The following is a 27757-nucleotide window of genomic DNA, read 5'->3' on the forward strand; positions in this document are numbered from 1 at the left end:
TAGGATTGCCGATACCACTTACTAGTAGTCGAGCTAGAATCATCAATTCTACCCGTGTGCCTGCAGATCTGCGACGTCCCCACAGGAAAACGGCTGGTGGTGGGTTGTGATCAATGACCCTGGGTCAGGAGTTTTCGTCGAAAACGAGAAGAATTCAAATGTGTTGAGACGTCGATGTCCAAGAATCCATGTACAATCATGCGCATACCTGCCTTACATCATCATGGTGATGCATGTCAAGGAAAGCTACTTCTGAACCCAACCTCGAGGCAAGATCCATGGCGATCATGGAGCGGTGCGCAATCATGGAAAGCTTCAACGACAAGACGCCATAGTGTGCGACTGCTTTAGGTGAGCTTGTCACAACTACCGAAGATTTGCAACCGCAGTTCCAGATTAGCATTGAGGTGTCGAACATATGCAGTCGCCCTACGAACGACTCCCGTCGCGAGTAAGAGGTGGACCTAGGCTAAGGCTAACGGACGTCTCAATAATCATTTGAGCACCGCTAGACGCGTAAAAGGCCCTACCAAGACCAACGGATGCTTGTCGTTTTGCAGTTGCTAACCGGGAATTTTGGCAGTCTTCGAATAGGGTTGCGCTCGCTGCGGGACTTACCATGTCAAAACTCAATTTCGCGATCGGCAGCCACGCGAGTGAGGCGTTCGTGACGAGACGTTATACGCGCAAAGTCGGCGATAGAAGTTTGTAAAGTGTCAATAACCGCTGCAAGGCTCGGGAATATGGATGAACGTTCGTGCTGATGATGAATGAACATGGTAGGTGCTGGCGATTGAGTCTGAGGAATCTATCGAAGAACGCTGACATCATCAGCAGCGCACAGACCTCAGCAAGAAAGCTACCTTACCTAGGTACACTCTCCAATCAAACACCTCCTCCCCGCATCCCTTTGACCCCTGTTTGGTTCACATCTCAAGCAAAGTTTTGCACATTCCAGGCAGACTTCGGCCTCCGTTATCGGGTATGCCTCTGTCGAATTCCTCTATCGAGATCGGGCTTTGAGCGACGGTCTTCGTTATCAACCGGCAACGTCTACTCCGAGACAGGTGACCTTTTATCCGAGCTCAGGGACTATTCGAAATACAATTGAAGATCTCTTAACGCTACATCTCTAGGTACTAGAAGATCTGCCGTGCTCACTCACCACGTGGAAAGCCTAGCAAATGCTTCCATGGCCTTTAGTACAGCCTCGGCTGCTTCTGACTGCGGAACAAGATCGACACATGCATCAGCGGATTGTCCCGAATGCGCCACCTCCACAGCATCGTCTGTCATCCCCTTACCGCCTTCCATATCCTCGTTATTGTAATCGCCTGGATCTTCGCGCGCAGCTTTTGCCAAAACTGGTTCGCTTCCAGTCGGATCACGATAATCCCACTTCCCAGGCTTCTTTCGATGTATTGCATGCAGCTTGGCAGGCTGTCTACGGCCACCACCCGCACCAGGACGCTTTCGTGGCTTCGTAGTCATTCCGTCTGCAGGCTCATCCTCCACGCCGCCAAACCCGTCCTGTCGCATGAATTGATCGAAGAACTGCATGCGAGGTTCAGCAATCTTGAGCACTGCCTTACATGCGCGATAGCCCTTCTTCAGCATTGCTGCGACGTACTTGTTGGCGAAATGTTGTATCCTGTCCTCCTCGATTGGCCCGGTGCTGTCCATTGCGGCGTCATCACTGGAGCCAAGAGTGAGACTGTCGAGAGCTACTTCCGCACGTACTACATCGATCAGGCAAGCCGGGCAGACGAACGGCTGGCCTTGCATCGGTCGCGCACAGGTCACACCACAGCTTGCGGTATACTCGGTTTGGATCCTGTGGCCACACTGTAGGTCATGGAACGTCGATGATGGGTTGCATGGACTGTACATGTCGTGGAAGTGCTGATCACTCTCTTGGGTCTGCAGCTCACGCTGTTGCCTTTCGGTTTCGGCTACCTTGTTGTGGAAGGCATCGATGATAGCGCGAGCTTGTGCAGGAGCAGCGTGCATGTTTACCCGAGAATCACCCCGGGCAGCTGAAATGATGCAGTCGGTAGCCAGGCGTGTAGTTTTGATGTCGCATTCGAGCTGGTGATGAGATTGTCTACGTTAAGAGATGGTTGGTGTTGTGCTTGGGTAGCAGAGGTTGTCGACCCGGAGGGAGAGTCATGTGTTGATAGGGGAACTCCGCGCGTGACAAGATGCGCAATGCCGAGGACGGCTGACTAATACAGGAGCGGAGCCTTGTGTCAATAGCACCGACTCACGGTAAGACACCTATACAGAATCTTGATGAGAAGTCTTATTTGTGTATCTTCATTCGACTCACAGTAATGTCGAATGGTGGGTAGTGCAGCTCGACCCCTTCCTCATTCTCAATGAGGACAACCTTGCTCACAGGCCATCCATTGCTGTCATGATAGCCGTCGAAGTCGAACCAATCGCACGATGCCAATCCTGGAAAGATCATTCTCCAAACCTGCGCTCCAGGTCCAAATTCATCTGTCTCGCCTACGCCCTCCGCCGGCTCCAAGACAACCCCTTCTGGTGTAGAGAAGTAGTGTGGCTGGGCATCCGCGGTCCAGGACAGGCGATCTATTGCTTCGAGCGCGGATGAACCGTTCACGATGAGCGAGCGGATATACAAGATCTGGTCTTTGATCTCCAAGTTGGCGTAAGTGGAGGAGTTTGAGAGCGTGGTGGCGACTTCATCAGCAATGAGTCCAGTGTCTTCACCAGCGCTGTAGAACCCTGCAAATCGCTCCTTCGTTCTTGTGCTCAATGCTTCTGCGAAAGCAGGCGCAAGAATAGCATGTACTGTTTCTCTGACAGTACTCGTTGAGATACCTGCGTAGTCGGCCAGACCAGATCCTTGCACGAGCACAATTATGCCATAACCGAGATTTGGTATGGCGTCGATCCAGCTGTGCCAGCCTCCTCCATCGCCGGACTTGCCAAAGATGCTATATGTCTTCATACTGTCTTCCGCCAGACTAGCATTCTCACTCGTCGGTAAGTTCAAGATCTCAATCTCCCAGCCTGGGCCGCTCTGCTGTTTGCCGTCTGCAAGTATGACGCTTGGCTTCATGACCTGACGACGCTGGAAGGGCGTTATGAGTGTAGGCTCGGGTGTGAGCCATAGGCCATGCATATACCGGGCGAGATCGTTTGCAGAGCTCCACATGCCGGCTGCTGGATCGTAGCCTTCGCCTACGATCAAATCGACCCAACTGTCACCGCCCGGTACGGTTATGTCTGGGATAAGATCCTGCGGCACAGTGCCAAAGAAGCTATGGGTCATGTTCAATCGCTGAAGAAGTTCCTGTGATGTCAGGTCAGACCAGCTGAGAGACGAGGAAGTGATGTTGTTGTAGTATGTCGCTACAGCAGCTAGCGGTCCGTTAGTCCATGTTCTCGTTAGTCGCATGCTATATTCACTCACCACCTAGAATACCCAAGCCTGCATTCGAATCTAGTCGTGTCAGTACGCATCTCGTTAGCAGGGCGAAGTCGCTTACAAGCTGCTCTCTGCCCTGGCGCAAACATCAGATTCTTCATCGCTATCCCATCAATTACATCTTGGGCAGTTTCACCCGCCCATGCAGCTCCAATGGTCGGCGAATCAGCTTTTCCGGTGCTGAGAATCATGTTGAAGCCAGTACTGTAGCTTTCCCTCGGTATACCCGCTGTGTGGCTGGCAAGCATACGCAATGTGATCTCGCTGCCGCCATCATTCCAGTCTCTCTCCGGCAGACCAAAAGAAGGAAGCAGTTGGCGGACGGGTGTGTCGATAGTCAGAAGTGATGAAGATGATGAGGAGTTTTGTCTGAGCTGGTTTTCGATGACCAGAGCAGAGGCCATCGCGACATTTTTCGAACAAGACATCAGGCGGAAGATCGAGTCGCTCGTCACCAGATTTGCGTCGGTTGGGCCCACATAAGTCTCGTTGAACTTCAATGTTCCGTTGTTGAACACATATGCAGGTTCCGGGCTTGAAGCATGAACCTTGTGATCGTGAGTGGGGAGCTTTCTGATGAGATTGGACCTATACGTACAACAGCGAAGCTGAGTCCATCGCGAGTGGTGTTGATGTATAAAGCCGAGAGGTTGCGCTGTACTTGTTCAAATGCTGCAATTACTGCCGGGTGTTGTAGTGTCAGCGGGTCAGACAGTATCTTGTCGGCGAAGTCGGGCACGCATGCACATGCTGCGAAGGAAACCAGGCATGGTACCAATGCGAAGGTGACCCTCATAGTGAGGCCGTTGTCTTCGAAGCTAAATCGCGGAAACAAATGTAGGATATGCGCGAGAACGTCGGGCTTTGGGGATATTTGTACATTGCGATACAGAAGTATGTTGTGCACAGGTAGATACCGCTGTAACGGTCCAAGAGTTGCGTATGCGCCGAGACGGCATCAGGGATGCGACAAGCCAATGATGTGTTTGTGCTCCTGCAACTAGAGACACCTGCCTATCGGGGCCGATGTGTATGCATACGGCTGGAGATAATCCACAATGCTTCTGGTCATGCTTTTCCATCTGGGCGACTCCTAGGTACCGTCATCAACAAAGATAGAGCAATTGTCGAGAGCCTGTGACCCTGATCTGTTGAAGCTTGTCGCGATGCTTACTACCGAAATGAGGGCGAGAAGGACCGAGAGGGAGCATCCATGGATGTTCGAAGAACGAAGTTTAGGTCAAGAGTGGGGTGACCCCATGTTGGTACTTGCGCCCCACATCAACGCTTATCTCTGAATCTAATAGCCTTGCGTTTACACCTTTCATCTCTTCGAACGCTTTTTTTCCTCGATACCAAAGACGCTCAGCTACTAGTATAACACCTGCTGCGCTTACATTTTCTCTATTTGCGGGAAGAGCACGAAGTGTTTCAAGAATGTAGTGGCGCCGCAACCGGGTGCAGCATATACCAGATGAGGTCGCAAGCTGGAAGTACCCTTCAAATGCATGCAAGACGACATGTAAGACGAATGGAGCATAATAAAACGTATATTGCATGTAAGAGCAAACCCGAGAAGGTAAAAATAACGTATTTGGCTTTGCCGCAGCTGGTAAAACAAGACCAACCATTATATCATTATCGTAAAAAGAACGTATCTCTTGTCAATGCATCGCGCTCTAAGCGCCTCTGTCGCTCGCTCTCCTCTAAACGCTCGAGCCTCGATCTATCGATGTCGAGACCTTGCAGATCACCTGATGGCCTATCGCCAGAGCCTCTCGCGGCGGTAGGTCGATGGTGCTGTTGCCATGGATTTCGGGACGTCAAGACCGGCATTGACGGTCTTGAGGCGAGAAACCGTTCGGGCAACACAGCTTGGTCTTGCTGTCGTCTCTTCACGCGAGCGCCCTCTTCCAGCGAGTCAAGTCTCAGTTGCAGAGACTCTAACTTCTGCCGTGTAGCTTCCGGTTCTAGAGCTTGCGGAGACGGTACAGGGTCGGGAAGTTTCCTATGAGTGCGACGCCTGAATCGTCCAGGTATTCCTGTGGCTGTGCGGATTTGATGGTGTGGCGGGACAGGATGGACGTTATCTGTGGACTCCTCGCCCCGAAAGTATGCTTGTGAAATCTGGCTGTCTAGAGTTTGGGCGCGAATTGGAAGTGCACAAGGAGCTGCGCCGGAGCGTCTAGCCCATTGCGCTGCTCTTGTATCTCCTGTCCTGCTAGCATTAGGCTGGGGTGGAGGAAGTGGAATTCTCTGGTTCTTATCGAGGTTTACGGTGCAAGCCGAAGCGCCGACAGACAGCTCGCCAATGCGTGGTGGTATTGTTAGGTCGTCATAGCATACTCGCTTGGTGCTCTTGCTCTTCAGATCGGCTTCCGAAGTAGCCTTCACTTCAGGCTTTGAAGAGCTCCGAATAGAGGATGTGAGGTTTTGACGCAGCCGATCCAGCGTCTGTACCAGGATTGCGCAATTCTGGCACGGAGGTGTACTGTCGAATTGCGGAGTCGATTGTGATGAGAACGCCGGACTAGAAGCGTTGCCCATGTAAACATGCTGGAAGTTCGGATCCATCTCGCCACAGACAGGATTCGGTTGCTTCGCGTTGACCGAGGGGACGGGCGCGATCGGTACTGGGCTACGCTTATGCTGCCACTGCTGGATCTTTTCTTCCGTGGTCATTGAGCGTGAGAAGTTCGAGAAGAGCGAGGGGCCTGCAAAAGGCGCGAAGTCTGAGTTGCGTTGCTGAACGAAGTCTGCGGGAAGGGTTGCCGCTCTGGCGAGTGGCTTCTGTAAGTGTTGTGATGGTGTATGTGTAGAAATGCCGGGCGCGCGTCGCAGAGTTGGCTCAACGGGACCGCTCGGTCTTCGTAGTGGAGTGAAGTCGGAACTCGGCATGTCCACAGCACTTTTCTTTCCGTGCCGGATGACTTCAAGCATTGCGTCGCCTTTTGGAGCTGTAGTCAAGTTCTCGTAACCAGATGAGGTGATGAGGATGTCGTCTTCTATGCGAACACCGCCCACGGGCATGTAGCGCTCCAGTACCTCGGTATTGATGTACTTGGAGTGAACGGGTGATGGGAGATAGAAATGCTGTAGAGCGTATGCGGAAAAGTAGATGCCAGGCTCGACAGTGACAACCATGCCTTCTTCAAGATGGCTGCTCTGGGGATCGCTGGGCGCAAGGCAAGTCTCAGAGTCATATACTGGGACATGGAAATCCTGTGGGTAAAGAGATGGTGCCTGTCAGATTGTTAGCGACTGATCAATGTTGGGATTGATTGAACTTACCTGCTGGTATACTGGCTTCCCTCTTCTTACACTCATGAGTTGTGCCTGACCCACGTCATGCACTTCAAGGCCTATGTGATGTCCAAGACCATGGGGAAAGAATGCTCTACTTGTACCTGCCTTGTAGATTTCTTCTTTCGTTCCGTGGTGAAGAATTCCCAGTTGCAGTAACCCATCGATTGCGATCTGATGCGCCATGATGTGCAAATCGAGATATCTTACGCCGGGCTCTAGCCTTTTGATACATGTTTCCTGCATACGCTGGACCAGCTTGTAGATGTTCTCGGCTTCTTTGCTTGGCCAAGAAGTAGATAGCGGAAAAGTGCGGGTAATGTCACTTGCATAGAGCTCATACTCGCATCCTGCATCTAAACACATGAGTTGACGACCCGCGAGATCTTCGTCGTTCGCGGCATAGTGAAGAGTTCCGGCGTTTGGTCCGGAAGCAGCGATGGGATCGTAGGCCTGTTGCTTCGCTTGCTGCGATATGCACACATCCATGAACAATCCCTCAACCTGTGCCTCGTTCTTGAAGTTCGTGATGTTAGCAAGGATTTCTCGGTGCGCTTGCGAGCTGATGTCGTTCGCTTTCCGAATGAGCTTGATCTCGTGATCATCCTTGATCATGCGACATACGTTCATGGCTGATCGGAGGGCTATCGAATCAATACGGGGCTTCAGATTGTCGCAGCCGGGGAATTGCGATGACGGGTGCAGGACGTAGATGCCAGCCTGTCGGTTACCGATCGCCCATCCTTGCACAGCGTACTCAAGCTCATCTGCGTAGAAAACTTGATCGACATCGTACTTCACGAGTGCCTCTGCTAGAGTGGACCCACGACCGTACCAGATTACGCGCTCAGGCTTGATGCGGGGAATGAACAAGGACAGTTCGTCGCGTCGCGTGTCGTACGTCAGATGGCAGTCAGGTTCATTGCATCTTCATACCATCAGCACGGTCCTCATTTACTCCCAGATCAACGCACCCGCTCAAGTAATAGAAATATCGGCGTTGTCGAAAGGGTGCTGGCATGTCGCTATCTTCGTTGTTCCTCGCTGGTTGACCCGGTAGGTAGATCAGGCCTTCATCAACACCCAACTTCTCTTGCACCCTCCGCGCATGTTGTTTTGCTGCGCGACGTTAGCTGATTGCGCGACCCACGCTCATCTTCCCAGACTTACCGGGATACTTCTCAAACGGAGTCTCAGCCTCGAGGTGCAGCCAGTACTCATTGTCTTCCCATCTCAGGCGCTCAGAGAGACCTTTCGCATCGAGAACTTCCATCGTGTTACCTCGTAATGCCTCGGGGAAGAACTGCGATTGCGAAAGGCTTGAGCTCCGATTGAGATGTGACCGGCGTTTTAGTGTTGTCGAGGATCTCACCGGTAAAGCCACCGCATAGTGCACGTGCCAGCTCGAGCGCTCCGGTCAGTAAACCGGGAGCTACGATCGTGAACGCTGTCAACACATTCGGCCCCTTACATCTATAAACTGACTGGTGCCGTCGACGATAGTCTCTCTGAGTAGACTGGCATCATGACTGCAGTGCGCCTCCAAACGTGTAGGCCCGACGAAGATGCCCATGTTGCCTTACGACCCCGCGCCCGCGCCTGCTTCCGCTGCCCATCGACTGTGCGACACGAGACGAGGTCGTGTCAAGCGTCGACCTCAACTCATGTGGACATCTGCAGCATGCTCACTGCATTTGATAGGTGACACGATTAGACGTACACCGATTTCGGGTCAATGCAAGAAAGAGAAAGGAAATCGCAAGGTGTCTAATGACAGAAGGATGCTGATTGGTTGGAAATATCTTGACCGGTGAACCGGTCAACACATAGCTAAGAGGCACGTACCCAATATGTCAGACTGAGTAATGTCGCACAGACATCCGACCGGCTCTGGGATCTCGTTTGTTTTAGCTAGTATTTACATCGGATCCGTGCTCTCAGAAAACATCGCCATTCTGAGGAGGGCGGGGAAGCTGACATCGCTGCATTGCCACCCAAGCAGAGGCCTTTGTGATCTCCCTGGAGGATCTCACGTCTTCGCAGAAGCCTAAGAGATGTCCTATGAGCCTCATAGAAAACGACATGCTGTCGCGATGCCCTTGGCTTTGCCTTTCCTTTCATCACTTCGCTCATTCAGGGCATCAGATCATTTGCTAGCTTCTCTTTCGTCACCTTCGAAGTCTTCACATCACTTTACTTGGTCAATCGTCCCATGTGCATCGGCAAGTTTCATTCGTACTAGTGAGACTACAAAGCAATGGGTATCGCGAAAGACTAGCACCAGAACACCCTTCTTTCATAGCCCCTAGGAGGTTCTCAACGCCATGTAAGCCAAGTAACACTATCCTTTAGTCTCTCCATGAGATTGCCAATGTCGAAACAAAGCCATATCCCCACGCTCAAGGCCGACTGAGGAGGTTGTCGATGTCAAACCCAAACCCAAACCTATCGCCACATTTCACCCTAGAGGCATTCAGCACTGGGTCGCTTCACTAAGCTCCTGTCGATAGCCGCTGAATACCCCGACAGCCACGTTCAGCGGCGCTGAGCTCGATTCTCGGCAGCCTTGTTGGGGAAGAGAGTAGGGCGAATGGCGGCGAAACGCGCGCCTTGGGAACGGTGCCAGTAGCGACATGAAGTCTTGCGACAAGGCTTGTACCTCTTCTCACGATGACACTGATCGCCGTATATCGGACGCTTGATCTCGGGCTCGCTGGGCTCGCTGAGTTTGGGCGCCTTGACGAAGCCACTGAAGGGGTTGCTGTCCTGAGCCATGTTGATGTGGTAGTGGGTAGAGTTCGACTCGATCTTGAGGAAGTTGTTGTTACCGACGCTGTTGGTGTTGGCGCTGCCGGTAGAGCGAATCACTCCCATGTAGAGATCCCGGTAGTGGTCGCGCTCTTCGCGGAGCTTGGTGTTCTCGACAAGGCCAACCTCGATCGCGCCCTTGTATTGATCGCGCTGACGGATGACGCCATCGAGGCGGAGGGCGAGCTGGGTGTCGGAGGTGTTGGAGAAGATTGGAGCGACATCGCCGTCATCGTCGTCATCGCTGTCCTTGCTGTCATTGTCGTCGTCTTCGCTGTCGTCGTCTTCGTTGTCGTTGTCGCCGTTGTAGTTGTAGTTGTTGTCGTCTTCGTTGTAGTTGTTGTAGTTGTTGTCGTCGTGGTTGTAGTTGTAGTTGGAATTGTTGTTGTCGTCATCGGTGACCTCTCCCATCTTCTGCTTCTTCCGCAGACGCTTTTCGAGGACGATGATATGCTCTTGTAGGCCGACGATGATCTGGGCCTCGGTCTTCTTGGGCGGCTCGTTCTTGAACTTTACAGGCGCCATCTTTGAGGTGATCACTTGGAAACGACTGGATGTGGGAATCGAATTGGGTGCCTTGCTGAGGGCGGTGCCTGTCTTTATGGTAGGAGTGAATGCCAAGCATCGTGAAAGCTAAGAAAAGGGCTGTTTTCGGGTGGCAGGCAGGTCTCGACTGTTTTGCCTCCAAGAACTGCGTAATCGGGAGGTCAACTACGGAGTGAAGGACGAGTTGCCCAAGGGTGCTTGCGTACTATTGGTCTATTCTGATAATCAAACAGTCTCCACGAGCGCGTGACTTGGGTTTAACCTATCTAGGTACGAAGTGAGAGTGAGAACCGCCTGCCTAGCCGGAACCACAAGCCCCACGAAGGTGACTGACGCCTAGCGCCGTAGGATCTTGGCGCAGCCCTCTGGGTATATAAACTGCCGCGCCCGCCCACTTTGACTTCTTCTTTTCTCTTCAGTTGCTTCGCAGATTACTACTGCCATGAGAAGGTCTCATGTTCAACTCGCATGTCAGCTAAGCTGGTGCAACCGCCAAGTGGCTGTCAGCTAAGCTGGGTTACTGGAGGTCATACTGTCGCGCCCGATTTACGTACGGGGTCCCACGTGGCAGGGTACGACGACACTCACTAGATGGGTTGGTTGTCAGCAACTTCAAGATCCGCCTTGAGCGCCTTGTCGTCCCAGCCAGGCCGGTCTCCGGTCTGGTATACTGATGATGTCCGCTAAGCGGGTCAACAGGGAAAGATGAGAGGCCACCACAAAGATGAAAGGTGGAATCGCATTCAGTCTGGTCACAGACAGTCTATCTGACGCAGTGCTTGTCGCTTGCAGATATTGACCTCCGAGGGCTTTGGGATTTGGAGAGAGGACGAGGTGATTCTCGTTCTTCCAGGCATTCAACACGCACTGTTCGCAGTGCTGTTTGTGTACCGTGCGCATCAGTGATGCGTGTCTGTCAACGGTATCTTGTCATCTTTTTCATTGAGCTCTGGGCCTTGCGCCTAGACTTGAGGAAGGAGAGTTGTTTGGGCAGATGAGCGACATATGTAGTATCCATGGATGTGAAGATAGTTGTACACCACGAAGTCTCAATAAAGATGTCATTACGACAATGTTGGAGAAGTGTGTTATGCAATAAGTAGATGAAAGACGACTCCATGCAACTATTGCTTAAGAAAGGAAAGGCTGGAATTGGGGAGTATGGATCGTAACATCATGAAAGCACCTAGAGACTCGTCTCACTCATCGCTATCATCTTCATCATCGTCCATCTCTTCGTCTTCATCTTCACTATCATGTTCACTTGCGTCAAGATCCACGGGTACCGTTGCCGGCCAATCCACGGTCACCTCTTCCTGTAATTCCTCCCAAAACTTGCCCATATCTGCTCCGGCGTACTCCATCACCTTCTTCGCCGGGACTGGGATGTTCAAATTGCTGTTTGCATCATCGCTCTTGAAAGTCACATACATGTGGTCTTGTTGCAACATGCCGACTTTAAGATGAGTAAGAGCAAGTCGCGGCGTCTTGGACAGCTTGCGGAAGAAGTCGCGCCAGAAGTTGGGCTTGTGTCCGTGAGGTGGAGCGACTACAGCGGGGATGTTCATCCTCCAAAGGCTCAGATCTTCCAGAGTCGGCGCGAACTTGGAGATGAAGTTGAACAGAATATCAGCCCGAGCGCTCAGCTGACCAAGCTCGAGGTTCTTTAAGAGCGGTAGAGCAACTGGGGCAGGGTCAAGAAAAGTCGCTGTATTTGAGCCGGTAGTGGGTTTCGGAGTAGCCAACCACTGCAGAAAGTCCTCGTTATTAGCCACCAGATGTTTCTCAAAGTTCAGGCGAAGATGAACGAGATTGGGAGTGAAATGGAGGAAGCGCCGAAGCGAGCGTCCCGCGTTTGGATCCACTGACGTTCCATTACTATGGGTGTGCAGGTAACGAGGCTTGAGGTCCACATTCAAGAGTAACGTGCTCGTGTTCTGCAGTATGGGCTCCACTGTAGGTCTGATGTAGTCTGGAAGGAAGAATGCCGTGTCGGGCAGGCCGCGCTGACGAAGCAACACCTCAAACTCAGTAGGCCGTCGGTTAGCCTTGCCCAAAGCGTACAACACGCTGGAGAAGACGCGAGACGTGAAACGAGTGCCGACATCCTGTCCGAAGGAATCGCGATCGGCGAACCGTAGCTCAATACCGGTCTCGCGATGGACGGTAGTTGCGCCCCAGGAGCTCCAGCTCTTGCCATCACGAACTCGATTGCCTGCGTTGAAGTCGCGGATCCCGACGGTGGTGAGGTTCTCGAGACGCTCGAAAGCTTCCGTAAGCATCTCGCGGTCGATCCCAGTACCCAAAAGCGCTTTCTGGTCCTCGTAGCCCTGAATGTAGCGCGTAGCGGCGTCGTCGTCCCTGAAGCGTAGTGGTATCTCGCTGTAGACATTGGTGGCAATGATGATATGTACCAGCTTCTTGGAAAGACTGGCATGCTTGGATATGTCGATGAGCGCCTGTAGGCTCTTGTGCGTGAGCATGAACTGTTTCTTGAAAAAGAACTCTTTGGAAAACCATTCATAAAGTGACTTCTCGGTTTGTTTGCATGCAAGACGAAGTGAACCAAGATCTTCAGTAGGGAGGTATTCTGATACCGCGACCAGCAATTCCAGCGGTATGGTGAGTAGTGATGCCATCTTGACAGGAAGCGACGTTGATGAGTGAAGTTTGCTGTCGTGATGATGCGGGTGCTTGTGGCACGACTTATCATGTGTGCACGCGTTCCGTTCGCGAAGGCAGAAACGCGGGCTAGTCCGCTTTGGGCGCTGATGCCTAAGGGCGTTCCTTCCGAACACAGGCCACCGTCTCATCGGCCACCTGGTTCCGTCTCAACCAAATGTTCAAATAGCCATTCTGCGCCCCCAATCCAGCTGCATCGCGTCTTCCAAGGTTCATCGAAGTCAATCGCATCAAGCGCATCAATCGTATCAATGGTACTCACTGGATTGTCCATCGCGGCATCTGGCCGCTTCCCGAGTGGAGTAACTCAGAAGACGCTACAAACGCGTATAACGTCACTCGGCGCCGAGTTCCTGTCGAGCGTCACGCCGGACACCACCCATCTCATCGCAACGCAAAAAGAATTCGAAAGCAATTCCACGAAAGTCAAGACTGCTGTTGCTCAGAACGTGTCGATCGTTAGCCTCGAATGGCTCGACGAGTGCGAGGCGACAGGTAAGTCCACAACATTCCGACGCACTCAGAACCGCAACATGCTTTTCAACTCTTAACGAAGAACTTCAAATTGATGGTTGGAGCAGATTCCTATATTCCTGAGTCGCAATATGTGTTGTCTTCTGCGGCGGCGCCAGCTCCTGCCCCTGTCCAAAACGGGTCAAAGAAGCGCGCGGCGTCATCTGCATCACCACCAACTGCACAACAGGAGACCAAGAAGCCCAAGATCAAAGAGAATGCCAAAGTTGGAGATGGACAAAATGCCAAGTCCAAGCAGATTGCCATCTCCGTAGACGAGCATTGCCCTCTGTCTAGCTGGCGCGTTTACATCGACAACAACGACGGCACGATCTACGACGCGTCACTCAACCAAACGAATTCGTCTGCAAACAACAGTGAGTAACGGCAGTCAATCCCAGATTTTGGACGTGTATGCTGACTACCTCAGACAAGTTCTACAAAGTCCAGCTTCTCACCGATGGCTCCAGCTACCGAACGTGGACACGCTGGGGGCGAGTCGGCGACCGTGGCCAGATGAAGATGCTTGGCGATGGAGGCCTCAGTAATGCCATGCAGGAGTTTGAGAAGAAGTTCAAGGACAAGTCTGGCCTCAAGTGGGCGAACCGCGGTGACGAGCCGAAGGCTGGCAAATACGCCTACGTAGAGCGCTCCTACAACCCTGACTCGGACGACGATGACGACGGCGATGCCGATGCTGGTGCTGATGCCAACGAGACCAATGGCGTAGCGCCCGACAGCACCTTGTCTCCCCCGGTCCAGGATCTTATGAAGCTCATCTTCAACCAGGTAAGAATCCAGTGCTTTTGGAGTACCCGGGTGGCTACAACCCGCGTCGCATTTTGAAAAAAAAAAAAACGAAAGATCATGGAGCCTGGAGACTACATAGCTCCAGGACGTGTCCATCCGTTACTTTTTAGCGATGCGTATGCGGCAACACGAATTTCAGGCTAACATTTTCAATTAGGATTACTTCAATCAAACCATGACTGCCCTGAACTACGACGCAAACAAGCTCCCACTGGGAAAGCTTAGTAAAGGTACCATCGCTCGTGGTTTCCAGACTTTGAAGGACCTGTCCGTGCTTATCGACGAGAACGACAACGATTCAAGGGCAGAGGTTGAACGTCTGTCGAACCAGTACTTCTCTCTCATCCCACACGCCTTCGGTCGCAATCGCCCGCCGGTCATTCGAGACATCACACTCCTTAAGAAGGAGATTGAGCTACTTGAGAGGTAAGTCTTCTTGACTGTACGAATGCATGTGAGGCATATACTGACTTCGTACTCCACTATAGTCTTTCGGACATGAAGGAGACTGCTGCCATGCTCAAGGACCAATTGAAGGACAAGAGCGATGTGAACAAGCTCGACAAACAATTCCAGGGACTTGGCATGAACGAGATGACCCCTCTTCAACACAAGAGTCGCGAATTCGTGGAGATCGACGAGTATCTCAACAACTCGAAGGGCAAGACACATCATGTCAGCTACAAAGTTCAAGAGATTTTCCGCATCGAGCGTCAAGGAGAATTCGACCGTTTCGACAAGAGTAAGTATGCGAAGATCGCAAGCAACCGCCGCTTGCTTTGGCACGGATCCCGAGTCACCAACTATGGTGGTATCTTGGGTCAAGGTCTCAGAATCGCTCCACCGGAAGCCCCTGTCAGCGGATACATGTTTGGCAAAGGTATCTATCTCGCGGATATGTCTTCAAAATCCGCCAACTACTGCGCTTCGTACAATTCTGGAGGCACTGCGCTGCTTCTTCTCTGTGAAGCTGAGCTCGGCAACCCAATGCATGAGCTTACCGACGCTTCGTACACTGCTGGGGAGGACGCCGCCAAGAAGGGCCTACACAGCACATTCGGTATGGGGCAGACTGGTCCAAAGAAGTGGAAGGACGCGGGTTGCGTGAACCCAGCCCTCAAGGGCTGCATGATGGTAAGCATGCTTTCATTCTCAGATTTGGATTCGCAGCTAACCATACTAGCCCGATGTATCGACACCACCTGGTGCTACCAATGTACCCAACGCGTACTTGCAGTACAACGAGTACATCGCCTACGACGTCGCTCAGGTCAAGCTCCGCTACCTGCTCCGTGTTCAGATGTAGATTCCTAGCGCGATCATCTCTCGAATCGGCGTTGAGGCGTTCCAAGCGGGGTTCACAAGGAAAATTCAAGGCAGGCGTCTACATGGTCTTAGGGATTAGGTTGCTGTTAAGATAAAATGCTATGTATGCAGCAAAGCCCGCGTCATGGGCTTTGCGCAGGCGTTCACTGTTCTCACATTCATGTCTTTCGTTGCGCACAACGTTATTTCGTGATGAGCCCAGTCTGTCAAAAAGCATGGTATATTCGTCGTTAATCAGATACAAGCATCGCGAAAGGTCCCTATACACATCGGTAACATCGTCAAACTCCAGGCCAGTACACAAGCAAGCGAATCTACTCGCGTCCACCGACCCTCCTTTCGTAGTCGTCTTCAAGCCTAGAGGCATCCACCACCTCGACGCCCTTACCCAGCCCGATCATGTCATTGCGAACCTGCCACCACCTAACAGTGTGCTCACTCTCCTTGCCCTTGCGCATGGGGCCCTCGTCGTCTGTGTCAACGAGCCCACCAAGGCCTGTGCCATCACCGCCAACAACGACAATGGTCTGGCCAACCCACTTCCTAATGTCATCGATGTTCTGACCGTTCACGCCGCTCAATGCATCGACCACGTAGACAAGCTCTGGTCCGAGATGCCTGAGCATGTGCACGAAGCCGGTGGTGGTGTTGAACGGCATGACCATGGCTGGGTCCTCGACGAGGCGGAGGGCCTGGGAGTGGAGTGTGTTCCACAGCGAGTTGTCAGAGCCCCTGGTGCTGGGTGCGGGTGTGTAGATGACAGGTTCAACGGACGACAGCTCCTCGCCTGGTGTGCGTGCCGGTGTGCTGATAGCAGAGTATGAGTCACCGAGCGAAGACGAGCCAGTGCGGGAGTTGGCGCGGGATTGTGGGCGCGAGCGCAGCGATGGGGAGTAGATGAGGACGAAGAGCTTGGTTCGCGAGAAGTCGGTGTCGGGAAGGTGGGAGAGGATGGTCTGCGAGCTGTTAGTTTCTGGCACGTGAAGAGAGAGATGAGACGCAATGCTTACAGCGTTTTCTTCGCGGTACGAGCCCTCGTCATCGTCCAACCGGTCCAGGCTTTCTGCGCTGACGACCAAGACTACCGTCTTCCTTCTTCCTCCGTAGCCCTGGCCTCTGCCTTCAGCCTTCCGCACGCTCTCCGCGAAGCTTCGTGCCTGCACATCGACTGCGGCATTGCTATCCCGGCTCTGCGCCTCGACATTCCTTCTAATTGTGGCCTCCTCGTTCCATCGAGAGTGGTCGCCAAAAGCTTCGTCCTTGTCTTCCTCGCGGATGGAAGCAAGCGCCGCACCAGCTGCAGCACCTGCCGCGGCCCAACCTGCTGCTGTCTTCTTGCTCACGGTATCGAAAAGCTGCTGCGGGGATGGTGTGCGACGGATGACGCCTTGTGCACGGCCAAGCAGCGTGCCATCGCCGTAGCCATAGCCCTCACCGCCCCCTTCCCCTACAGGGAACCCAGAGACATCGCGTGCTGCAGGCGCCCTGCCCTGTCGCTTCTCATGTGCTGAATCTTCGCCATAGGAAAGATCGTCATCGGACGAGTAGTCACGGCTGTCCTCGCGCGCACTCCAGACCCAGGCTGCGAGACCGGCGGTTGCGACGGTGACGGTGAGGATCAGAGGAACGTAGAAGCCGAGGGCGCCGCGGTTGCGCGAGTTGTTCTGGCGGCGGTCGTAGCGGTCGTAGTTGAAGGACGACATGGCGCCTCAGGTCATGGTATCGTGAAATGTTTCGTGGGCGGGTCGGGCGTTGTTTTGGTCGTCAGCCGCTGCCGCTCGGCTGCTTCCCTGTTGTTGACGGCCGGCAGCCCAGGGCGAGTGGCTGGGAGCTGAAGCTTGCTTGCCTGCCTGACACGCGCTTGCAGGCCCTCCGGGAGTGTGCGCGAGTCAGCCCTCGAACTTTTGGTGGCCGCGGGGTGACTCTTACACCCCACACCTCTTTGTACCTGCAGCATCACTCGGCGGATATACGCCAATAACACCTTCCACAGGCGAAGCCGGCAATAGCGCCTTCTATTCAGAAAGGATCGAGATAGACTCAGAGCTACCATACTACGCCCATATCGCGACACACACCGCACACCCACAATGCCTCACGCGACGAGTCTGCCCGCGCCGGGCTTCCAGGCCCTCATTCTGTGCGGCCCTGGTGCTTCCTTCAGTACCTTTACATCCACGCCCAAGGAGATACCAAAGGCCCTGCTGCCCATTGCCAACAGGCCTATGGTCTGGTATCCTCTGGAATGGTGTTACCGCATGGGAGTCACAGGTATACCATTAAGCATATGCTCCTTCTATAACCTGTGTTAACCCTTTGTAGATATCACAGTCGTGACACCGCCAGAGTCATTAGAAGCCATCGAGGCTGCCATGTCGCAGAACCCACACCTCACAACCCTCCCTTCGCCGAAGCCCGATATCCTTGCGCCGAAAGACCTCTCACATCAGACGAGTACGGGCGACCTCTTCCGGTTACCTGAGCTACAAAATGCGATCAAAGGCGACTTCATAGTACTGCCATGCGATCTCGTATGCGAATTGGATGGCACAGCGTTGGCAGACGCATGGATGGTAGAACAGGGCGGATTCGCAGGAGCTAGTGGAGGACTAGATCACAACGGCAGCAAGATCGCCTTCGGCGCTGGCGGAGAGAAGCTCGGAAGAAGGGGCGGCATGGGCGTGTGGTACCAGGCCAAGGGAGAAGGCAGCAGGAAGAAGGAGGAGACGGATTTCATTGCGACAACACCGCTACCTACGTCCATCGTCCCTGTCCCGACAGACTCGCTGCGCCGCAACATCTCGAAACTCGTCTACTCCGTACCCACCGACACACTGAACGACATCACGGAGGAGAACAAGACATTTCCACTGCGACATTCCCTCATTCGCCAGCACGCGCGGATAAGAATGCTTACGACCCACCGCGACGCACACATCTATTTCTTCCCATACTGGGTTATTGAGATGATCAAGAAGAACGAGAAATTCGAGAGCATCAGCGAGGAGGTTTTGGGATGGTGGGCGAAGGCGGGCTGGCAAAACGGTCTGGGAGACAAGTTGAGTCTGCGGCAGATACTCCAGGGCGAGGACGAGGAGTCGGATCACGGGTCGCAGGTTGTCGAGGAAGAGATCGATGTATCCAAGTTCAGCACAACGTACTCCGGCAGTAACACAGAATCCGACTCGAAAGCCCCAGCAACACTCGCGTCAAGAGTCACAAAGTCATCCAGCATACCCGAATCCGCGAAATCGCTCACTTCAAATACGAAACTTACGGTACCACCGATCCTTGCCTACGTCCAGCCATCGGGGCCTACCGAACCCCTCATTCGCCGTGTAGACGACTCACATCTTTTGCTTACCGTCTCACTCCGCCTAGCGAAGCTGCAGTCGATCGAGGAAGTCGGCAAGGAAGCAGCATCACCTTTCGCCCATCAGTCAAAAATCGTTCACAAGGAGTCTATTCCCCGGAAGTGCCGTGTAGAAGCCGAGAACTCACTGCTAGCGGACAACGTCATCGTAGAAGAGAAGACCAACATCAAGGAAAGCGTCATTGGACCGAACTGTAAGATTAGCGAGGGCGCAAGGTTGTTGCGGTGCCTGTTGATGGACGGAGTCGAAATTGGACCCAACGTACAACTCACAGACTGCATACTGGGCCGGAGATGTAAGATGGAGGGTGGCGATGCTAAAGACGGTGACAAGACTGTTCTCAAGGACTGCGAGGTTCAAGATGGACAGGTTGTGGAGTGGGGTAGTAAGTATCTCTTGACCCGTTTTGTGGAGAAGGCAATATTAACCATTATGCAGCTGAGGCGAAGAACGAAAAGTTCATGCGCTTTGATGTCGGCGATGATGTGGGTAGTGAAGGTTTTGGCGGAGACGAGATGGACACTTTGAACGACGATGGAGATGAAGGTATCCCGTTGCGGTAATTGCTAGATCAGGAGGTGGATGACATGACGCGCATCACGACAGTACGAATTAACATGCAACCGAACGAGCCGTGACTTTTCACCCTCGAAAATAAGAACGATAACGTGTGTCGTTCCGGGATCTTTCTCGCTCGACTACTCGTCTTCGCCATGGCCACAGGAAACGACGAATCGTTTGCTCATAAGGAAGTCTCGTCGGTCTCGCTATAAAGTGCAAGATACGAGAAATCCATGGCCACAACGTCAGTACCTTACTTGTCACGCTTTGCCCAACTTGCGGTAACCTCGAGGTCCGTTTGCTACCTAGGTAACACATGAGCTTGGCGTCACGGGTGCCCGCGTCCTGTCTTGCGTTCTCGTTTCGCCCTCACGCCAACATCTCTCATTTAATCAATTTTGTTACAGGTCGCATCTGCATCAGCATCTCTTATTCCATCCCTCTCACCACCTACGTAGCATGTCCTACACCCCAAACGATCCCGATGCGGTTATACCAACAAGGCATTTTTGCGACGACTGCAAGCAGGAAACCACTTCTAAACTAGACTGCGCGAATCTGGAGAAGGTCGTCTGCTTCACCTGTCCTCGTCGAGATCACTTCAGCGGCGACTGTGACAATTTGATACGCACAAGCAACCCTCCGTCAAGTGTACCACCCTTTTGGTCCTCGCTTCCGCTGCGGCGGCTGTTCCCCACTATCAGCACGAGAAGTTCCACCACAGGGCTGCGTACCCAGTCAACGGATGGGGCAAATCCAACACCATGTGAGAGCAAGGAATACACCGAAAGGAAAGATGTCCAGATACAACTACTAGACTGGCAACATCGCTGCAACGATGCTTTACGTCTGCTGCGAGTATGCGATCGCGAAGAGGCCGCCGATGCTTTGGAACTCCAGCGTCCAGATCTTCGCGGATGGAAAGAACCCTCGGAGACGGAGTACACACATGTACATGAATACGAAAAGGTTGCCAATATATTCAGCGACCAACTCTTGGTGACCCGGGATTCAAGCCGTAGACTAACACGGAGGAAACAGCATCTCAACGCGATGAAGAAATATTGCCTCGCCATCTTTCACAAACTCGAAGCGTTTGGCCTTGCGGAAGCGGGTAAGACGCCTTACACCAAGTCCATAAATAACTGAGACCTGACTGTCAATCACAGCAATGGACCCCCTCACCCGCTGGCACATCGACCCCAAATCTCCCACGATCGAGTCGGAAACCCAGAAAATCTTATCCCACATCCCCACGACTGCACCCAACACAGCCGGCTCGATGGCCAACTTCATAGACCTCATGCACACGCACATCACCCACCTATACGAAATGCCCGGCGACACCCTCTACTCCCGCTACACGATAGCCTTTAAGATCATCCAAACCGCCGTCCGCTGGAAGTTCACCGGTACAACCTTTACGCAGAACAATGTCCATTGCTCCAGTATCTCAGCTGCAGATATCACGCGCCTTTTTCGGCCGCTGGATACGCAGTTTAAGGGTATACTTGAGGAGGGGTTGATGAGGAAGGGGGGCTTGCCGTGGGATCAGGCACTGTGTTTCTTGGAGACGCATCGTATGGAGCGGTTGTATGCGGGTTCTTGGGGGTGGCTGAGGGAGTTGTTTCATTATGAGGATGGTGGGTTGGCGCCGTGATGTTGTGGGGTGTTGTGGTTGTGACGTCGTTCCTTTCTTGTCGGTCCGAGCTGCGATGGGGCTTGTGTTTAGCTTTCTCGTCATTTCTTACTAGTCTTTACTTTGGATGTATACTACTGTTTGCTATATGTTTAGGCGACGGTCATGAAATGTGGGAAGAATGTTGCGTGTGAAGATGGAGATATGACATCTGGATGACAGCTGAATCTAGATTGCGCTAGCGCCAGGTCCCTTCCCGTACCTGCACCGGGGAATCTCACCGCATATCACGCAATACACGATAGATCCACCGTCGGATCTCCAATCGGCTTTCATTTCGAGGTGGATCTCAACTCACATTTGACGAGTACAAGGTCAGGTTGTCTACGCTAGGCTGCCCGGCACGACTTACCCAATGCGGACAAATATCACGGAGAGGAGAAGAAGGGGTAGGCAGCAATCAGTGCTCAACGGGGCCAAAGTAGTACTCAGTCGTAGCCTGGTCTATGTATATGAAGAACGGTATGTGTCGCTGAACATTAGATAATTGACTTCAAATCCCCCCAACTTCTCCTTCAAACCCAACACCATACATCACCAGCCAGTAAGTAGCGACACCACTTCAATGAACTCTGCGTCAACTGGAGAACATATACTTACCATTTTGTAGTGTCTCAGAAATACGTACCTCTCACCATTATCAAGGGCGCGGGCAATGAGTACATCCCCATCCCCGATGGCGAGAGCGCCATCGTCGCAGACTTCCACTCGTAAGTCCACCAACCCATTACACCACATAAAATCAACCCCTCCATCTCTCCCCCACACCAAATACCCAGCACCCCCATCTAACGCACCCCCAGCATCCGCACCCAAACCACCGACTCTCCCACATACCTGACCTCAGGATTCTACCGCATCAAAGCGGGCCCCACCCGCAACATCCCCACCTACGACTACGAGGAGACCAAGTACGTTCTCAACGGCCAAATCGACGTATTAGACGAGTCGACCGGCGTCACACATCACCTTGTTGCGGGCGACTTTGCTTTCTTCCACGTTGGCTCCAAGGCGCAGTTCTCGAGCAAATCGGGTGGAACGGCTTTCTTTGCGGTCACTAGGCCGATTATTACACAGCATCCCGGGTTGAAGGGGAGGGAGGAGAAGGTGCTGAGTAAGTTGTAGATTTGGATATGGGCTATGGGAGTGATGAGAGTGGTCGTCTAGGATCGAGTTCGGCGGCGGCGAATGATGACGACGAGGATGGCTTTGGCGGGTGCAATCTCGTGACATGTATCGCTGCTAGGAACTAAAGGAACGAGTTGTCGAGTTCGATGAGAATAAATGACGAATAAAGGACCACATTACCCCAATGCTGAAGTACCGACGAAAACGCCTCAGTACTTCAGTATTGGGGTAATGGGGTCCCTCGTTTGTCATTTAATCTCATTAATGGAACTCATTCCTCGATGACAAAGTCTCTATCGAATTGAAGATACAGCACTCGAAAATGCAGTGATACATTTCTTAATACTCTTGCGCCAATGTATAGGTGTCAAAACTCGTGAATGGAGAGCGCACCCTGGAAGAAGGCGTTGGCCTGTCGACAAAGCTGCGATATCCCCGAGATAGTTCCGAGATATTATCGTGCTCCGGCGGGGTCCAGACTGATATGCCGCTAACGTCATCTGGACCCTTCGATCGCGACAATCTTTCATGTGTACGCCATCATCTCGACTCATGCATCGTGTATTCTCAACACCACGAGGATGGCGCAGTCGCCTCTATCCGGCGTCATGATGCCGCCACGCTTCAATATCGAGTTGGACCGTACGGACCCGGACGTCCCCTTCCGCGCATCGCAGTCACACATCCATCACACATGGGCCCGGACGTTCCATTCGCGGCCGGAGCTCTACATCCGGCCGCAGAGTCTTCAGGAAGTGCAGAAGGTTGTTAACCTCGCGAGACGTATGCGAAGGCGCGTAGTTACTGTAGGATGCGGACATTCACCCTCAGATATAACGTGCACGTCGGCATGGATGATCAACCTCGACGACTACAAGGAGGTGTTGAACGTTGACAAGGAACGCAAGACGATGACTGTGCAGGCTGGAATACGCCTACACAATCTCAACCTCCAAGCGAAGAGCCACGGCTTGACCATGCCGAATCTTGGATCTATCGACGATCAATCGCTGGCGGGAGCGATTGCGACAGCGACGCACGGCAGTTCATACAACCACGGCCTCCTCTCCGACCGCGTTCAGAGCCTCCGCATAGTACTGGCGAACGGCCAAGCGGTACGCTGCTCACCCCAGCAATCGCCAGATCTCTTCCGGGCAGCGCTCGTTTCGCTGGGCGCATTAGGCATCATCGTCGAAATCGAGTTCCAGATGATCGAAGCGAACAACGTCGAATGGATACAGACTATATTACCGATTGAAGACGTTTTGGCAGATTGGAACAACGGGCTCTGGACATCGAGCGAGTTCACGCGAGTATGGTGGCTACCGTACATGAAGCGTGCAGTCGTATGGCGGGCAGACAAGACGGACAAGGCGCATCGGCAGCCGGAGTACAACTGGTATGGCGGTAGCGTCGGCTTCCACACATACCACATTCTCCTCTGGATATCGCAGTATGTCCCGCGCTTCCTGCCCTGGGTTGAGTGGTTCGTCTTCGGCATGCAATACGGTTTCAAAGACGGTGCTCTCATTTCTGCGGTTGGCGAGCAACGCACGGAATTGTTGATGAACTGTCTCTACTCGCAGTTCGTTAACGAATGGAGCGTTCCCCTCGATAAAGGTCCTGAGGTATTGTCGCGACTGACAGACTGGTTGCACGGCGACGAGCAATCCTCCGGGATTCCCTTCAGCACTAAAGGTCTCTACGTCCACTCGCCCATCGAAGTCCGCATCGCAAACACCGTCAACCGAGAACCGCGTCCATTCCTGGACACCTCATATCCCGACCAACCTGCTCTGTACCTCAATGCCACGCTCTACCGTCCCTACGGCCAGGATCCCCCTTGCCGCGAACGCTACTACCAAGCCTTTGAACACCTGATGAAAGAGTACAACGGCCGACCTCACTGGGCAAAGAACTTCCAATCCGTCGACAACGCCTACCTCTCCTCTGTATACGGCAACGACCTAGACGAATACAACCGCGTCCGCAACGAAGTCGATCCCGAAGGCATGTTCCTCGGCGCCTGGCACCGTCGCACGATCCTCCCTCCCAAGACCGATCTCCCTCTACTCCCCCTCGAAGAAAAGGAAGTCGTACGCCGCGACCGACGCACTGGTGGAGTAGATTGGATAGGCGAGCAAGCCCGGTGGTTCGATGGCGGTGCTGATGTATTCGAGAAGGCCGGCAGTGAGTCTGGCGAGAGCTTCGATTACATGGCCGGCGCGGAAGCAGAGAGCAGTGTGTTGTTAGAGAGCTTGAGCGATGAGCTCATTGTAACGGAGGAAACTTATGAGAATGTCACCGAGAGTCGGAGGAGAGAGGGCACTGAGGAGTATGTTACGGGTACGAATGTGTTCAATAAGATGTAGATGTATATACTAGGAGGGGAAATACACCACTCTATGAAGATATGATAACGATGTTTTAACATTGCGACATTCGCTCATGTTCATTGCCGTGACATCGAATAGTTGTACTTGGGTGGCTTGTCTACCTGTGCGCCCAATCGGGTGAGGCGCATCCGCGACTTCCCATCGTCCCAAGGTCATACTTCCAAGGTTCACTCGTCTGCCACCATCACTCACGTCGTTCACCACAACCGATCGCGAACGCTTCTGAACTTTGTCGTTATTCCTCTTTGACCGGTTCAATCTGATGTCTACCTCCCAGCCGATGCACATCCGCCCGGGTTCAAGAATGGATTCCGTCCCTCCTTCATCAGGCTGACCACAGTAGTTCAGTAACGTTAACATATTATGTCAGAAATCCCAGCTGTCTGATGACATGGTGACTGACAACGAAGATGTGTCGTCGACTGCATACCACTCTCCCTGTGGCGATCATCGTGATCATCGCGATCGACGATCACATATTGAGCGGATGGACCCTTCGGCAAGCAGCCGGTATCAGATATAAACATGGGCAACAGCATGTCACTATCTGCTACAGGGAAGTTGCCGTACTGCGTTGTTCTTTACAGATCTCGTTATGTCCCATCGTCACTCGACTAATAGCATCACAGTGTCGATACCATGCAATTGCATATCCCGGTCAATCATGTACTGACGAGAACGCAGAACGTCCTTGGAGGTTGGGCCCTGCCATCGAGTACGTTCAACTTCGCTCAGCACTCAAATTCCTCATGCCCGAGGATTGGTCATCCAAATTAAAGGCCTCACGGATGAGGAGACCCGTAACGAGGACTTCTATCACAGTTCGACGCCACATGCAGCCACCCCTTACGTCTTCTCGGCTGATGGGCGTTATTTCCGCTTGCGAGATCATGACCCACAAGTAATATATCTCCTACCTTGGCAGCCACGTTCTGAGCTTGGCATGCAGCCACAACACGAGGAAAGCTTGGCCGATTCTAGAAGGTGGCCGACATGATTGCTTGGAAGTCTGCTTGCAGGGATATAGGAGAAAAGGAAGTCAATGCAGGGAGTTCAAGGCGAACGATATTTGAACGAGCGATTAGATTGACACATTACGGACTAGTTCGAACGACCCGCATCGCCCGTATCTACAGTCTAATTCGGACAGCAACCGAAGCGCCGCTATTGTCTGGTCTTGCACACCGACTGCTCATCCGATTATCCGCGACCCATCCTGACTTAGGAAGTCTGCACATAGATGTCCGAGCTGCCAGAAGACTGGTAGCCCTCAGTGGCGACGATCTGGTAGTAGTGCTGGCCCAAGTTCATGCCGTAACGAGCCCAGGCGTTGAAGTGGTTTTGCATGTTGACGCTGCCACCGACGCGCTTCTGCGTGCGGACAGACCTGAGAGTTTGTTAGTGTGCGTCCGGCATCCACATGTCGCTTGCAGACTTACCAGTACTGCTGAAAGGTCCTTGTTCCATCAATGGAGGGTTGGTTGGTACGGGTGGAGGTGGAAACGTCGTAGGTACCGCCGTCAGTCGTGAAGCTGCCCTTGCGCTGGGATCCGCTGCTGGGGTTGTAGGTGCCGTAAGACTCGATCACGTAGTACTCCACAAGCGGGTTGCGGGTCCAACCGTAGACGGCAAGGTAACCGTTACCCTGAGGCTGGAAAGATCCGCCGTAGTTGATCGTGCTAGGATGGGGATCAGCAAATGATGAAGCTTAGTTCTTCCAGATGACATACCGGCCGGTTCCAGGGTTCCATCCCTTGCCACCGACGAAGTTGCCGGTGTTCCTCCAGGTCACGGAGTATCTGCTGCCCTCTCCCATGGTGTACTGAGCGGAACCACCGCCATCAGTCCACCACGAGTAGAAGTACCCGTTGTTGTAGCCCTCGGCGCTGGGGGTGGACTGACGCTTCTCAAGAGCAGTTGCGTTGCCATCGTCACGCTCAGTGAGGAAGTCAAAGGGAGCGGCGAGCACGCTGGTGGTAGCCACAGCGGCGAGAAGGAGAGACTTGAAAGAGACCATGTTGAGCTGAGTTGGAGATCTGTGCTGGATGCGGTGATGATACTGAACTGCGAGCAGCAGCGAGCTTATATGTCGACTTCGAGGTGGAGATGAGCCTGAATCGCTGGAAGAAGTCGCCTTTGGTGGTCATGAGGTATCATCTCGCCTCTGTCTACATCCGTCTTGGTGTCAACGACGATGGTGTGTTCCAGTCCTCTCATTTCGAAAAGCACGCCCGGCGCACTGACTAGAACGGCCTAGGAACCACGAACACGGCAAGCTGCACCGTTCAGTGGCCGGCCTCGGTAATCATGGAAAAGATAGAAGAGCACAAAGATCCATGCCCCTTGCACACATCTGCACGACACCACAAAGATAATATCGCTGATCCGGGCTTTACGCGCTTTCTCAACCCGGTTCACAGGATGTTAATATAAAAGAACGCCACTAGTGTACAGGTGGTCGCCTTACCCCACACTCCTCGGAAGACAACGAAGCTTGGAAGGAACACCCGCCGCGCTAATGTCATGTAGGCGATGATATTGTTAGCGACAGTGGCGCACGTGATGAAACATTGGGCGCTCATGGCGGGAAGCCTCGGCAAACTCAGGATAACCACCGGATGAAGAGGATCTGCCAAGATGTATAGTAGCCGGCTTTTCTACCGATCCTGGTAAGACATGCCAAGCGCGGTGGGTATCTTGAGCGGAGATGATGTGTGGAGTGCATGAGTGGATCTCGAGGTCGGTGAGTACATGATAGCAATGTTACTATGCACTACATGAACGCATAATGGTGGTGTTATTACTGACAGGTCAAGGCACCCCTGGAAGTGTATCGAGGTTCGCGAACTCTTCACAGTTCACACATTCAGCGTTCAGGAGATCTTCACTTCGCGAACTCTTATTCTGCCTTGATCGCCTGTACTCAGTTAGGCGATCGACACGATAGTATCTGACTAACAACATGGACTACAGGATGAACTGCTGGTGCAACACCATTCGAAGCGACCATCAGTATACAGCACTAACGGCTTCGCGTACAGCATCGGGGCACTACGGCTGCGCTTGTAGGTCGCGCAACTTGCCCAGTTCTCTAGGTCCAAGACCGCCGAATGCCTCATATTAGCTGGCAAGCCGGTGGCATCTAGATGTCGTA

The 27757-nt window shown here is 53.0% G+C and overlaps 10 protein-coding genes across 10 annotated transcripts; 4 read left to right on the forward strand and 6 right to left on the reverse strand.

Annotated features, from left to right (window-relative positions):
- Positions 1–1161: 1161 nt before the first annotated feature.
- Positions 1162–4227, reverse strand: J4E87_008100 (uncharacterized protein; the record flags this gene model as incomplete). Its single annotated transcript, XM_049379692.1, has 6 exons — positions 1162–2088; positions 2330–3390; positions 3443–3472; positions 3519–4005; positions 4056–4138; positions 4221–4227. The coding sequence occupies 6 exons, from the start codon at positions 4225–4227 to the stop codon at positions 1162–1164; spliced, it is 2595 nt and encodes an 864-aa protein (XP_049230579.1).
- An 868-nt stretch (positions 4228–5095) lies between these two features.
- J4E87_008101 (uncharacterized protein) lies at positions 5096–8033 on the reverse strand (the record flags this gene model as incomplete). Its single annotated transcript, XM_049379693.1, has 5 exons — positions 5096–6700; positions 6749–6819; positions 6865–7688; positions 7735–7879; positions 7931–8033. The coding sequence occupies 5 exons, from the start codon at positions 8031–8033 to the stop codon at positions 5096–5098; spliced, it is 2748 nt and encodes a 915-aa protein (XP_049230580.1).
- Positions 8034–9295: 1262 nt separating this feature from the next.
- J4E87_008102 (uncharacterized protein) lies at positions 9296–10093 on the reverse strand (the record flags this gene model as incomplete). The annotated part of the gene is made up of 1 exon (XM_049379694.1): positions 9296–10093. The coding sequence occupies one exon, from the start codon at positions 10091–10093 to the stop codon at positions 9296–9298; it is 798 nt and encodes a 265-aa protein (XP_049230581.1).
- A 1220-nt stretch (positions 10094–11313) lies between these two features.
- Positions 11314–12753, reverse strand: J4E87_008103 (uncharacterized protein; the record flags this gene model as incomplete). The annotated part of the gene is made up of 1 exon (XM_049379695.1): positions 11314–12753. The coding sequence occupies one exon, from the start codon at positions 12751–12753 to the stop codon at positions 11314–11316; it is 1440 nt and encodes a 479-aa protein (XP_049230582.1).
- Positions 12754–13047: 294 nt separating this feature from the next.
- Positions 13048–15425, forward strand: J4E87_008104 (uncharacterized protein; the record flags this gene model as incomplete). The annotated part of the gene is made up of 6 exons (XM_049379696.1): positions 13048–13291; positions 13429–13686; positions 13740–14098; positions 14277–14545; positions 14608–15253; positions 15303–15425. 6 exons carry the CDS (start codon positions 13048–13050, stop codon positions 15423–15425), a joined length of 1899 nt encoding a protein of 632 aa, XP_049230583.1.
- A 334-nt stretch (positions 15426–15759) lies between these two features.
- Positions 15760–17148, reverse strand: J4E87_008105 (uncharacterized protein; the record flags this gene model as incomplete). The annotated part of the gene is made up of 2 exons (XM_049379697.1): positions 15760–16401; positions 16456–17148. 2 exons carry the CDS (start codon positions 17146–17148, stop codon positions 15760–15762), a joined length of 1335 nt encoding a protein of 444 aa, XP_049230584.1.
- Positions 17149–17535: 387 nt separating this feature from the next.
- On the forward strand, positions 17536–19382 carry J4E87_008106 (uncharacterized protein; the record flags this gene model as incomplete). Its single annotated transcript, XM_049379698.1, has 3 exons — positions 17536–17716; positions 17768–19204; positions 19258–19382. 3 exons carry the CDS (start codon positions 17536–17538, stop codon positions 19380–19382), a joined length of 1743 nt encoding a protein of 580 aa, XP_049230585.1.
- A 1169-nt stretch (positions 19383–20551) lies between these two features.
- J4E87_008107 (uncharacterized protein) lies at positions 20552–22204 on the forward strand (the record flags this gene model as incomplete). Its single annotated transcript, XM_049379699.1, has 3 exons — positions 20552–20792; positions 21690–21789; positions 21883–22204. 3 exons carry the CDS (start codon positions 20552–20554, stop codon positions 22202–22204), a joined length of 663 nt encoding a protein of 220 aa, XP_049230586.1.
- A 584-nt stretch (positions 22205–22788) lies between these two features.
- On the forward strand, positions 22789–24579 carry J4E87_008108 (uncharacterized protein; the record flags this gene model as incomplete). Its single annotated transcript, XM_049379700.1, has 1 exon — positions 22789–24579. The coding sequence occupies one exon, from the start codon at positions 22789–22791 to the stop codon at positions 24577–24579; it is 1791 nt and encodes a 596-aa protein (XP_049230587.1).
- A 1245-nt stretch (positions 24580–25824) lies between these two features.
- Positions 25825–26620, reverse strand: J4E87_008109 (uncharacterized protein; the record flags this gene model as incomplete). Its single annotated transcript, XM_049379701.1, has 3 exons — positions 25825–25990; positions 26043–26282; positions 26334–26620. The coding sequence occupies 3 exons, from the start codon at positions 26618–26620 to the stop codon at positions 25825–25827; spliced, it is 693 nt and encodes a 230-aa protein (XP_049230588.1).
- Positions 26621–27757: the final 1137 nt, after the last annotated feature.

This window comes from Alternaria ethzedia (assembly GCF_023757985.1).
Source record: "Alternaria ethzedia strain BMP 0044 chromosome Unknown scaffold_24, whole genome shotgun sequence".
In the NCBI taxonomy this organism is placed as follows: Eukaryota; Fungi; Ascomycota; class Dothideomycetes; order Pleosporales; family Pleosporaceae; genus Alternaria; species Alternaria ethzedia.